Here is an 11538-nt window from a genome sequence, read left to right as displayed (position 1 = left end):
GGGCAGAGGCAGGGATTGGGTGCAGGGGAAGGGCTCCCGCTGCTCTCACCGCGGCAGCAGCAGCGCTGTGCACCCGGCTCACCCATCTCAGCAGCGGGGCTAAGGTTCACTGAGCTCTCACCTTTGGCACCGCTGCCTGGCTTCACTCTTACCTGCCCGGCTTCACTCTTACCTGCCCGGCTTCACTCTTACCTGCCCGGCAGCCGGACACCACCCGACGGCACGGACTGGAGCTGGGAGCGGAGCAAGGCTTCGGGAAGGTAACGGTGCCCCTGTGGAAGACCCCGCACAGAGCAGGGCAGGACCCCAGCCGCAGCCACCACCCCCAGGGTGAGCTTCCCAGCCGAGCACAGGATTCCCGGTGTCCCGTCAGGAAGAAGCCCTGCATCCCGGCCACAGAGAGGCATCGGAAGGGAGGGTGGCACCGTCCTCGGTGGCTCCTTGTCCAAGAGAGGGCTTTAGGAAGACTCAGGAAGCCCTCTGCCCTACCCCATCCTCTCTGGCAGCTGAAGAGCTGAAGCAAAGATCTCAGCCAAACACTTGGTCTCATTCATAGCCCAGGGCAGCCTCTGGTTATTACTGCCTTATTTCCCCCACCCAGTCTGTCTGCTAAAGCTCCCTCCTTGCTGGTTACGGGTCACTAGCTGGCTGCACGGGTAATGACCCGGATTCTCTTCCCCTTAGCTTTGAGGAGAGCTGATTGCATTGAGAAATAAGCGCTATGTAAATCTGACAGTGTTTATGTACCAAGCCTTTGCAGTTGGGATTTTCATAACCCCATGTAACCCTGGCTTAGGTGAACTTTCCAAGCAGCTGCACTCCTATCCCAGCACCGTGAGAGCTTTAGAAGGTAAGAGGAGGCTCCCAAAACCAGAGAAGGGCTCTGAGCTCAATACTTGAAGTTAACTGGGGAGGTAGGAGCATGGCCACTATCGGGGTGGGGGTGGTGGTGGGAGAGCAAAACTATATCTGAAAGAACCTAAAGCATCATGTCCAAAACTTGCAGAGCTGGATACCTGTGCTAATCTACACTGCAGTCCCATTGACTGTGGTACTTGTTCACTGCTGTACCACTGCAGAAACTCGACAAGCATCTTTAATGGCTTTAGGATCTTCTTAGAGCTTGTGTAGAAAAGCTTAGACATCAGTTTGACAACATTAGACTTAAACATCATTAATTTCCCAGGAAGTCAAACAGAGTCTTAAATGCCACTTCTGAGCAGCTCCATCCCCAAAGGTAGGCATTTCTTTTCTTTCTTCATTGTTTTCCTTTGCAAATAAAAGGCTTATCCCCCAGTAGTGAATATACCAGGATACCTCTCCCCAGGTTAAGTATACTTCTGAGATACTAATTTATGGAGTGGCAAAAGCCAAGCCCTTGTGGTTTCATTCCAGAGCAAATACCTGCTCTGCCGCCTCATGCTTCTGTGTTCTATTACTAATTTCTATGCCCATAAGAGTTTCAGAGGTTGCTCCTTAGGTAAAGTTCACTTTCCTGCTAATTATAAACAACTGAGTCACCCTCATCAACAGATTTGTCAGGTTCCTTCCTAGAAACAGCGAGGGCAGGCGGTTCAAATGTAGCATCACTGATCCAGCGCTGCTGCTGTGCCCAGCAAATGATTGCCCTTAAGTTGATTTGCACTAAAAGAGTGGGCTCCATGGGGAAAGCTGGTTAACACTGGTCAGAGTTGTGTCCTCATGCCCACGGGAAGGAGGTAGGAGACATTGAGACAAGAGAACAGGGCTGGCTGAGAGCACAATTTCCTGGGCACAATGATGCTTCATCCTTTAGGGAGTGAGAAATGATCTGTGTCATGGCCATTTCAGTGCTCACCTCCTAGGCGAGTATAAGATGAGTCAAGTCTGTCCTGAATATCTGCTGCAAGACACAGTGTTCACAAATATTAAGCTGTATTTGGAGACTAAATCCACAAACAGGATTTTTTACAGTTGACTGAAATTGATCTGATCTCTGTCTCTTGATACTGAATCTGAGCAGGTTCAGCTTTCCCTGCTGCTCAGCATGGCCTCTAGGCAGGAGGACAGGGCTGGTGACAGCTCAGCTGGTCCCCAGGCTGCTCCCTACATTGACAAGTTGTTGCTTTGTTGGCAGCACAGGCTCCAGCTGAAAGAACAGGGATGCTGTTCCCTATGAGGCCCCAGAACCATTATCTGCTCCTGGAACAGGGATCAATGCCGCTACCGGAGCAGCATCCTGGGTTTGCAGAGCCAGTTGTAATCCTAACCCTGCTCTCATTGACAAGCAGCCACAGAAGGGTGACTACCAACCATGTGAGGTGTCTGGAGCACTTCCCATTGTCCATTAGCCAGTGAGCACAAGGTTTTACTCTGTGAACTCCTTCAACAAAGAAACAAAATAGGACAAAGAAAACAGTTTTCCCTAAATCCTGTTTTCCACTGAATTGGAATAAAGCCACTTGTTTGTATTCCTTGCTGTTCGCCTCAGGTTGAAAGGGAGACTCACCTTCTGCTTCTTAACATGGAAAAGATATTGTTTCAAGTGAGATTTGGCAAAACTCTCCATATCCAGTAGGTGCTCACTAGTATGAAAAGCTTGCAAGGAAGTTTCTGTCATTGGGGACCTGTGTTCAAGCATCAATGCAACCTTTAGTGCTAAACAGAGAGCAGCAGAGTGAAACTGAATTTGGACAATGTTTTCATGCAGTTTCTTGCTTCCCTAGAGAGGTTTATGGCTTATCAGCAGTAGTAACAGATGTAACTGCCCAGAAAGGACTTCCAGGCCTACAGAGAGGCAAACGTATGTAATAAAACACCATAAGGAGCACCCTTATGCTATACCTAAAATATAACCTACCCCAGTGGGCTGCACTGTACAAACTGTGACCCTGCTATTCATCACTGGGCTGTGTGAGCTGCAGGAGAGGGTTTTACCCCTGGTCTTTAGGGGGATGAAAGCACATCTCACCGAGAAGAAAACCCACCTCTGTCCGAAGATAAAGACCTGGGTTTCCCCAGCACTGAGGAATGACCTTAATGGCAGCCTGCGCTGAGGAATGATCCTAATGACAGCCTGCTCTGGAAAGGGAGAGTGATTAAAGGCCTGGAGCCTGCCAGATTGCAGGGGAAGATGGGCAAAATAAGAGATGTGCAGGATGAGCAGCGTGGAGAACAAGAGGCTTTTGTCAGACAAGTGAGCTACGAGACTTCCCTGGGCCAGGCCACTCTTAGGTGTCTTTACAGAGATATGCCTTGCCTATTTGCAGGTTCTGCACCCCACATCCTGCAAACCCCAGGCAGAAGCTGGAGTAATGGCACAGACTCCTTCTTGCATGTCCTGCAGAGCAAGGAGTTATTCAAAAGCACACAGAGGGAAGTACCCAGTGCCAGCAGTGTTCACCCAGGCATGGGAGGCTCTACATCAGGCATGAGATAGCAGCAAGGACATCAGGGCACACAGGCAGAGAATGGCAGCAGGGCGCTAACATTTCAGCATCCTTCACAGGGCTCCATTACTACCTTTGGGTGTTAGATCAGATCTATATAGAGGCACATCCCATCTCTGCACACAGTTACAGGCTTGCTGGTGGCATATTTCCCCTTTGCTGCTGTATGTGACATGGGATAAGTACATGCAAGGTCCTCTCACACCCTCTCCTGCTCAATCCAACCCCCCATGACCCTTCCTTTGCAAGCTCTGCATGAGCCTTCCTTTCCTACAGCTCCTCAGGTGAGCTGAGATTGGAAGAGGAGCCCTGTAAGGAAAAGCCAGGGCAAAGCTTTGGCTATCTGCAGGACAGCATTATGTACCTTCAGCTCCCATGGACAGCAGGGTAGCATCAGTTCCTTAAGCTCAAGGCTGGGAGCAGGGGACCTGTGCCACCCAGGAGGGCTCCCAGGGTACAGTCAGCTCTCTACAGCCGCTCTTTGCAGCTCAGGTTTGAGGTACCCACTGTATGTGGGGCAGTGGTCTCCTGCCATTCCCTGGTCACCACCACATGCTCCTTGTGCTGCTGGAGCCAGGTCCTCTCAGTCCTGCCTTTTTCACCCTGCTGACTTGAAACAGAGCTGGCACAAAACTGACCAGCTGTGGAGGTGCACAGCCATTCCCTGGCAGCACCATCACCTCTGCACCTGAGGTCACCCCCAGCCTGAGTTTTAGGCTCTCCTGGTGTAACTTCAGACCAGGACACACAGTGTTGGACATAAGCCTAAGCTCTTCACCAGCACTTCAGGGAAGGAGATGTGCTCAGGAGCAAGGCACACCCATAAGTGATGCTCATCTGCTGTCAACTTCTCCAGTATGCAGGAGATGCAGCCAATCCAGGAAGAAGGCTTCCCACTTGTATAGTTTCTTTCTAAAGATCTCCACCCTCTGGTCATTGCTGACAGTGGCAGGTATTTTAACTCCAATCTCATTCAGGAGGTTAGTGATTTTATTCTAGCCTCTTCTGAGATCAGAACAGGCTCAAATGCCCCACCTGCCCTAGTGCCACCAGCCAGGAGCTGATGCAGGAGGCTCAGCTGAAGGCCTGGAATCACTGCAGGTGCACACTGAATGAAGGTGGTTTCCTTACAGGGCATGGCACAGAAAGAAGCACTGGGCACCTCCCCGGAGGGGATTCACCCAACTTACCCCTACAAGGTGGTTCTGCTGGGAAGCACATCAGTGGGAAAGTCAAGCCTGGCCTACAGATACGTGAGGAATGACTTCAAGGAGTCACTGCCAACAGTGGGATGTGAGTGAGTGGCTTCAATAGCTTGATGGCTACAAACAGGACACCAGGCCTGATGCCCTTCCTTACAGCAGGATGGGATGCAGCAGCACTGGTTGGTACATTTTACAGTAGCACAGACCCACTTTTGAACATAAAGCACCAGAAATACAGATTCAGCATTGCCAGTGATAAATTCACTTACTGCAGTAGCACTAAACCCCAAAGCCAGACAGTGAGTAACTGGGCTCATACAGGAAAAACAGACCCAACAAACAAACCAATTGGTAATTCAGTAAGTTCAGTTTCACCCACGTGTTGTGTCACAGGCAGAAGAGCAAATCTTACCAAAGAGGCATCTCTGCTTTGGAGAGAAGAACAAACCCACCATCCACACAACAGAATCACTTTCTCTACTACAGCAACCTTCAAATGCCCAATTTATACTCTTGAGAGCAGGTGAGACTGCAGCCAAATTACCTGCTGCTCCACCATAGATGGGGTGGGCACAGCCCTATTCTCATTTGGTGTATTCATTACGTGTAATTACCTTCAGATGTGCTGCTCCAAGGACTGTGGCTCTTGTGCAAGGGCAGAACAGAACCTTAGCATCATTCCTTCTTCCACCCACTAAGGCAACATGCCTCCCCCTGATTGCCTGATCAACCCCATCAGCAGCCCATCCATCACCCCTATCAGGGTGTTGCCTTAATTCCCTTCACCACATATCTCACACCCAGAGACAGACCTCCCTCTTTGCTGTCACCTCCAGCTCTCTGCAGCCCATATTCCTCAGTACCAGGCTATCAGCAAAGCCAGGTCCAGACGAGGTGTTGGAGGCACCAAACACCAATTTCTGCAGCAGCAAAGGGTGAAATGGGGTCTAGTTGCACGGCTCATCTGCCCCTTGCACCCTCGGTCCTGTGCTGCCCTTTCAGCTTTCAGACACCAAAGGAGAGTTCCACTCCCTCTAAAACCTCCCTCCAGCCAGCATGTCTGCTGACATCAAGCTGCCTGCCCTGTATGTTCACATCAGCACAGCTTCCTGCAGCACCCGGACATTGTAGATGTTCATTTTACATGATACACCTGGATTTTGCCCTAAGAAGGCTCAGCAGACACAAAGGCTGAGGTCCCACCTGCAGTCTGAGGAGCTAGCTGGTGAAGGAGAGTAAAGCACTGTGGAGCTGCTCCCTTTGTCCTTCTGCTTTGGCTCTGGCTGGTCCACAAGTGGCCATCTGCTCCCTGGGAGCAAGGATGGAGGCTTCCCTGTAGTGGGAATATTTCTATTCCCAGCTCCCACAGGTCTGACCCACCAGCAAGGTGGAAGTGTCTCTACCTGAGGGCTATTCTGCAGGGCTCAGAGCTATCCGACATCAGAACTGGTGTGCATCCACCCACAGCTGCTGCCAGGAAGGACTCCCAGCCTGCCACAGGCTGCCCTGCCATCCCATCAACAGTGCCAGTGCTTATGAGCAACCCACCATAGTTCTGTGCATTAGAGCACCTTTACTTGGGAGGGATTTGACTTCACAGCACCAAATCTGAGCTCTCTGCTCTTCCTGCAAGTGAACGTGCACCTTCCCTGCAGGCTCCTTCTTCACACAGACGCTCCACATGGAGGTGGCCACGGTCAAGCTGGAGATCTGGGACACGGCAGGCCAGGAGAAGTACCACAGTGTGTGCCACCTCTACTACCGGGGCGCCCATGCTGCTCTCCTTGTTTACGACATCACCAACAAGGTAAGGCAGGGGATGCTGCTCTGCTGCAGAGATGTCCTGATACAGGTGTCCTGATACAGGAGTACCACTTGAGAAGGTGAACATCCCACCTGTGATTTGCCACGGGCTGTCCCTGCCCGTGTAGGTCCATGCCACCACCGTGGGGTGAGTTTTGATGCTGTGCAGAATGACTGCATCCTATCCAAGGCTGATGTAGCTTTAAAAGTGTTTGAGGGCTTGTGACTTGTTTCCCTGAGAGAGATCAATCAATGTCATAGAATCACAGCATCACAGACTGGTTTGTGTTGGAAGGGACCTTTAGTTCATCCAGCTCCAACCCCTGCCACAGGCAGGAACCCCTTCCACTGGAGCAGGGTGCTCCAAGCCCCTGTGTCCAACCTGGCCTTGAACACTGCCAGGGATGGGGCAGCCACAGCTTCTCTGGGCACCCTGTGCCAGCGCCTCAGCACCCTCACAGGGAAGAGCTTCTGCCTCATTCTGCTCAGTCTCCCCACCACATCTCTCTCACCCACTTTGGTTTGGTGCTACCCATTGAGCTTTGCTATGCCTGAGAGAATAGGATTAAATCAAAACCAGATCCCTGAGTGGTTTTGTCTTTGTCTCTCCAGGAAACACTCAACAGAGCAAAGCTGTGGCTGAGGGACCTGGAGAAGGAATTCCTTCCCGATGAAATCGTCATTGCTTTGGTAGGCAACAAGGTGGATCTTGCTGCTGAGCGAGAAGTCACTACTGAGGTGAGTGCTTGGGGGGAGCTCCCAGACCTGCTCTTCACCCCTCAGCAGCAAGCAAGGCCAGGCTGGACAGAGCCTTGGGTGCCATGGTTTAGTGTGAGGTGTCCCTGCCCATGGCAGGGGGTTGGAACTGGATGATCTCAAGGTCCTTTGCAACCCTAACTATTCTATGGTTCTATGTCCTAGCAAAACTAAGAATTCATGAGGCTTTCAGATGCCTCCAAAGTCCCTGTGCAATTCCTGACCTGCCATGAACTGCAACTGGACAAGCAGCCCCAGAGGGGGCTGAGGGAATAACTCTGCTTGTCTCCACCTAGGAGGGGGAAGAGTTTGCAAGGACCAGAGGCCTCCTGTTCATGGAGACATCTGCAAAATCAAACCACCAAGTCAATGATATCTTTATGGCCATAGGTGAGTAGTGTCTTGGCTTCAGGTGAGAGCAGAGCTGGGTGCACAGCTCCCAAACCTTCAACTATGTAAATATCTTCCCCATGAAACGCTGCCCCCCTTCATTGCTTGTGTTTGGCACTGAGATCTTCTTCCTGGCTGGTCCAGCCTGTACCACATCCAGCAGCTGCGATGGTCACAGCCACAGCAGCCCATTGGTTCCTGTGTAATGTCACACCTCTGGGCAGAAGGATGAACAGATCCATCCCAGGATGCTCCAACATCTGAGATGGAGTTTATGTCCTTTCCCAAAACCACACTTCTCCTTTGCTTTAGTATCTGCTCTATGTGTGATGGTGTCCCCAGCAGAGCTGTTCAGTAGAGCTAACACAGTTACCATGGGACAGAACAGCCGCCGCATCCCAGCACCTGACAGGGGAATGAGCCCTTTCCAACCTTGTGTTTCCTTCCAGCCCAAGAGCTCCTGCAGCGGGAACAGAAGGCACGAGCCCCATCCCCACACGGGAGGTCAGCAGTCTCCCTGGGGGAGAGCAGGGTGCGCACAGGGTGCTGCCAGCCCTGAGGACCTGGATGAGGGCTCCAAGAGGAGCAGTGACAAAGCAGGGGGGATGCAGCAGGGCAGGGGCAGCTCAGCCTCGCCACCCTCCTGCCCTCAGTGAGGTCAGAGCCTGCCTGGCCCCAGCATGGGGGTTCCAGCACTGCCTTCAAGCAAGTGAAGCACAGGGGTTTCTCCCATCACCTTTCTTCTTCCAGAGAGGAGTGCGACCTCCCAGCACTGCTGCCTTCCCACCCCAGCTGCACTTCCCACCTCCATGTGCCTGCCCATCCGAAGAGGGAGGGTTGCACTGCAGCGTGGAGCCCGTGCCTGCCGGCAGCTGTGCACCAGGCTGCAAATAAAGAGAACTTTGCCCTAACAGGGGGTTGTGGGTTTTCCATCACCTGGATGTCAGCTCACAGGTGGGGAGGTGGCAGCAACTGGAGCTGGTGCTCCCCTCACCCTGCCAGCGCCAGCCCTGCCATCTGCAGTGGGACAGGGGCTCCTTCCCAGCCAGAAGGCATATTTGCAGCCTAAAAGCCCCTACATTAGGGCAAGTGGGAAACAAGGTTCACTCTTCCCTCCCCAAACAACCATAGACCCTCAGTGTTGGGCCAGGAGATCCTGGAAACAGAGATCCTGAGGGTCACCTTTCTCTGTGGCCCTTCTTGTCCCCAGAGCAGAGGAGGTCTGGTGTGGGGACACCATTCATGCAGGAACATCTGGGGACATGCAGCACAACAGACATGGCCCAATGTGCTCCCAGGGAGTTTCTGACCCAGGCCATGGGAATGGGGCATCCATGGGTGCTGGTGTGGTGCAGGGACTTCAGTGGATGCACTTAGGAAAGGAAGCCCTCTGGGGCTTACACTTAGGGTGGTTTTTGGGGACATACCGCATCATACAGAGAGCAGCTCTGCCAGGGCAGGCTGCAAAGCCATGGCAAGGTCAGCAGCTCTGGGGCTCACTGCCCTGTGCTGCACACAACAGAGAGGCAGGAACACGGGGATGAGAGGAAAAGGGCTTTTATTGCGGGCTCCAGCTCAGGGACTCCTCTCCCCCAGGGGGGGCTGCAGGTGCAGGTGTGGGGGGGCACAGGCTTGTCGCTGGCCAGCCCCCCCAGGATGGGTGCCCTCATCCAGCGCCTGCCGCCGCCCAAACCGCCCCACGGGCCTGATCCCGCGCCCTGTGTACCAGGAGGGGTCGATGTCCGGGTCTGCAAGGCAGAAGCCAAGGAGCCATCAGAGGGGGATGCCAGAGGATGCAGAGGAAGGATGGAGCATGGCACCCATGGGTGAAGGGGTGGCAAATGCCAGGGAGAGGGAAAGGGGTTGGGGGGATAAAACAGAACCATTGCTTCTGCACAGGGACACCCTCTCCCCCAGGGCAGGGGTTGGTTGTGGGGGGGTACAGGGGTTGGATGGGGGGTCACTTACTCCTGTTCTCACTGCGGATGTCCATGGAGCGCTGGTGGTGGCGGCTGTGGGCGCCGGGCAGGGTCAGGCAGGTGAGCAGCAGGCACAGCAGGCAGGCGGCCCCCGGCTTCATCCCCAGTGCTCTGCGGCCGTATGTGGCTTGGTCCTGCAGCTTCCCAGTGCCTGGAGCTTCCCGATGGTGCCACAACGATAACGGCCTCGGGTGCGGGAGTGAAGGGGTTTGGCTTGGTCAGGGCAGCTTGGTCAGAAGCAGAGGGTTTCAGTGGGATGGCAGCTCTGGGGATAACTGCTCCCTGCAAACGGGGGTTGTACAGACCCCAGGGACGTTAAACAGGGTTTTGTCCCAGCCGAGCACCTTTGACCGGGCCTGGCATCGCTCTTTCCTCTGGGGCTTCTGGGGAGCCCATGGGATCCTGCAGCCCAGGAGATGGAGATGGGGCCACCACGAAAATGCAGGGCTGGTAGCACCAAGCAAAGGCTGCACACAGGGGTTGTGCTGCTGGAGGAACCGTGGCCACCCCTGGACCCGTCTGCTGCACTGTTAACCTGGGAGCACTCTGTAAAGTGCTTTATGGCACCAAGGCCATGAGTGCAGAGCAGGCTGAGTGATGGGCTTGATTTCTGCAGCCACCTGTGGAAGGTGGCTCCTTAGGGAGCAGGGCAAGGGGCAGAAGCAGGAGAGCTGTGTTAAGCAGGACAAGGCAGGGATATGCAGCTTTATTTTCAGGGACCCTGTGGCAGGCGGTTGGAACTGGATGATCTTTAGGTCGGTTCCAACCCAAGTGAGTCTATGACCTGCAAAGGAGGAGCCTGCAGCGTGCCCGGGAGCTCGGGTTTGCTGCAGCCACCAACTTTTTCCACCCCCCTTTTGGGATCCGCTAAGCCAGTTGGACAGACAGACACAGGGACAGAGCACAGAGGCAAAGCAGCGCTCGGGAGCGCAGCCACAGCAGCAAAAGCATCACTAGAAGGAGAGGAAAGCACCGCTCCGCAGGCTGGGGATGCACTTACCACGACGAGGCGCTGGCTGCCGTCCCGCTGAGCCCCGCGGCCGCTCTCTGAGCCCGAGTCCTCCCCGGCCGCCGTTTTATGGCCGGTTTTGTGCTGATGTCAGAGGCGAGCCCCGGAGGGACCCAGCGGGGACATCCCCCTCCCGCCGCCCCTCTCATCGAATCAGCACCGGCAGCTTCGTGACTCAGAAGGGGACAGCATCTCACCTGCAGCCCGAGCGCTGCGGACGCCTTCATCCCTGCCCTTGAGCCGCTCCTGCTCCGGACAAGGGGTCGGTGAGTGCTGCTGCCCTGAGCTCGCTCCACCCCCCCCCTGCCTCCTGCAGAGCCCCCCGAAAGGCTGCTTTAAGGAAGCTGGATAATTAAATACACAGAAGAAGGGAAGGCAACTTGTTGGGGCACATGGGCTGGCAGGAAGGGGCTCGTTTCCACAGCATGGGGACTTGAGATCTCCTCTATGAAATGGGTTAAACCATCCCCAGGAAGGAGGTTCTGATGGTGTTTGTTCTTCTGGATACGATGCTGGAGAAGCCAGCTTGGGTCCCCAGCACAAGGGGCTGCTCAGTGTCCAAACACAGGTTCACCCTCAGGCAAAACTGGAATAAGTGGGACTACAAATACCCTGAGACAGGGATGTGTCTGCGTTGGTAGGATGCTGAAGACACCGTCACTGGCAAGGTGAACAGGCGAAAGGTCGCAGCTGGCATCCCCCTGTAGGGTAGACATTGCCCTAAGATAGATCTTCATTTCATGCTGCAATCAGCTCCGAGCACAGCCAGTGCTGGAACAGTCACAGGAGCAAAACTGGACACAGTGTGACCGCTGCAGAGGGACATTAAAGGCAGGGAAAGGGATGAAGAGGAGAACCCATGCCCATCACATCCGCAGCTCTGAGATCAGCATCTGTCAAGTCATATTGCCATCCTGTTCACCACCCTCTCCTCCTGTTCTGCTTTGGTTCCACCAATTCAGCTTCTT

At 54.0% G+C, this 11538-nt stretch overlaps 2 protein-coding genes across 2 annotated transcripts; one reads left to right on the top strand and one right to left on the bottom strand.

Annotated features, from left to right (window-relative positions):
• The first annotated feature begins 4564 nt into the window (after positions 1-4564).
• RAB17 (RAB17, member RAS oncogene family) lies at positions 4565-8141 on the top strand. Its single transcript, XM_034065765.1, has 5 exons — positions 4565-4721; positions 6289-6440; positions 7049-7174; positions 7489-7582; positions 8032-8141. The coding sequence occupies exons 1-5, from the start codon at positions 4565-4567 to the stop codon at positions 8139-8141; spliced, it is 639 nt and encodes a 212-aa protein (XP_033921656.1).
• A 1001-nt stretch (positions 8142-9142) lies between these two features.
• On the bottom strand, positions 9143-11503 carry PRLH (prolactin releasing hormone). The gene is made up of 2 exons (XM_031052306.2): positions 9551-11503; positions 9143-9330 (listed from the first exon to the last, which is right to left on the bottom strand). The coding sequence occupies exons 1-2, from the start codon at positions 9660-9662 to the stop codon at positions 9158-9160; spliced, it is 285 nt and encodes a 94-aa protein (XP_030908166.2). The 5' UTR covers positions 9663-11503; the 3' UTR covers positions 9143-9157.
• Positions 11504-11538: the final 35 nt, after the last annotated feature.

The sequence above is a fragment of the Melopsittacus undulatus genome, chromosome 8 (genome assembly GCF_012275295.1).
Source record: "Melopsittacus undulatus isolate bMelUnd1 chromosome 8, bMelUnd1.mat.Z, whole genome shotgun sequence".
NCBI classification, from domain to species: Eukaryota; Metazoa; Chordata; class Aves; order Psittaciformes; family Psittaculidae; genus Melopsittacus; species Melopsittacus undulatus.
The sequence above is the reverse complement of the archived record's forward strand: the minus strand, read 5'-3'. Positions and strand labels throughout refer to the sequence as shown.

Excerpts from the sequence above, each read along its gene's own strand:
- RAB17 (XM_034065765.1), top strand. The coding sequence starts at position 4,565 with ATGGCACAGAAAGAAGCACTGGGCACCTCCCCGGAGGGGATTCACCCA. Across the intron at positions 4,722-6,288 it reads GTCACTGCCAACAGTGGGAT|GCTCCTTCTTCACACAGACG; the intron begins GTGAGTGAGTGG and ends CCTTCCCTGCAG. Across the intron at positions 6,441-7,048 it reads TTTACGACATCACCAACAAG|GAAACACTCAACAGAGCAAA; the intron begins GTAAGGCAGGGG and ends TTGTCTCTCCAG.
- PRLH (XM_031052306.2), bottom strand. The coding sequence starts at position 9,662 with ATGAAGCCGGGGGCCGCCTGCCTGCTGTGCCTGCTGCTCACCTGCCTG. Across the intron at positions 9,331-9,550 it reads CATCCGCAGTGAGAACAGGA|ACCCGGACATCGACCCCTCC; the intron begins GTAAGTGACCCC and ends TCTGCCTTGCAG.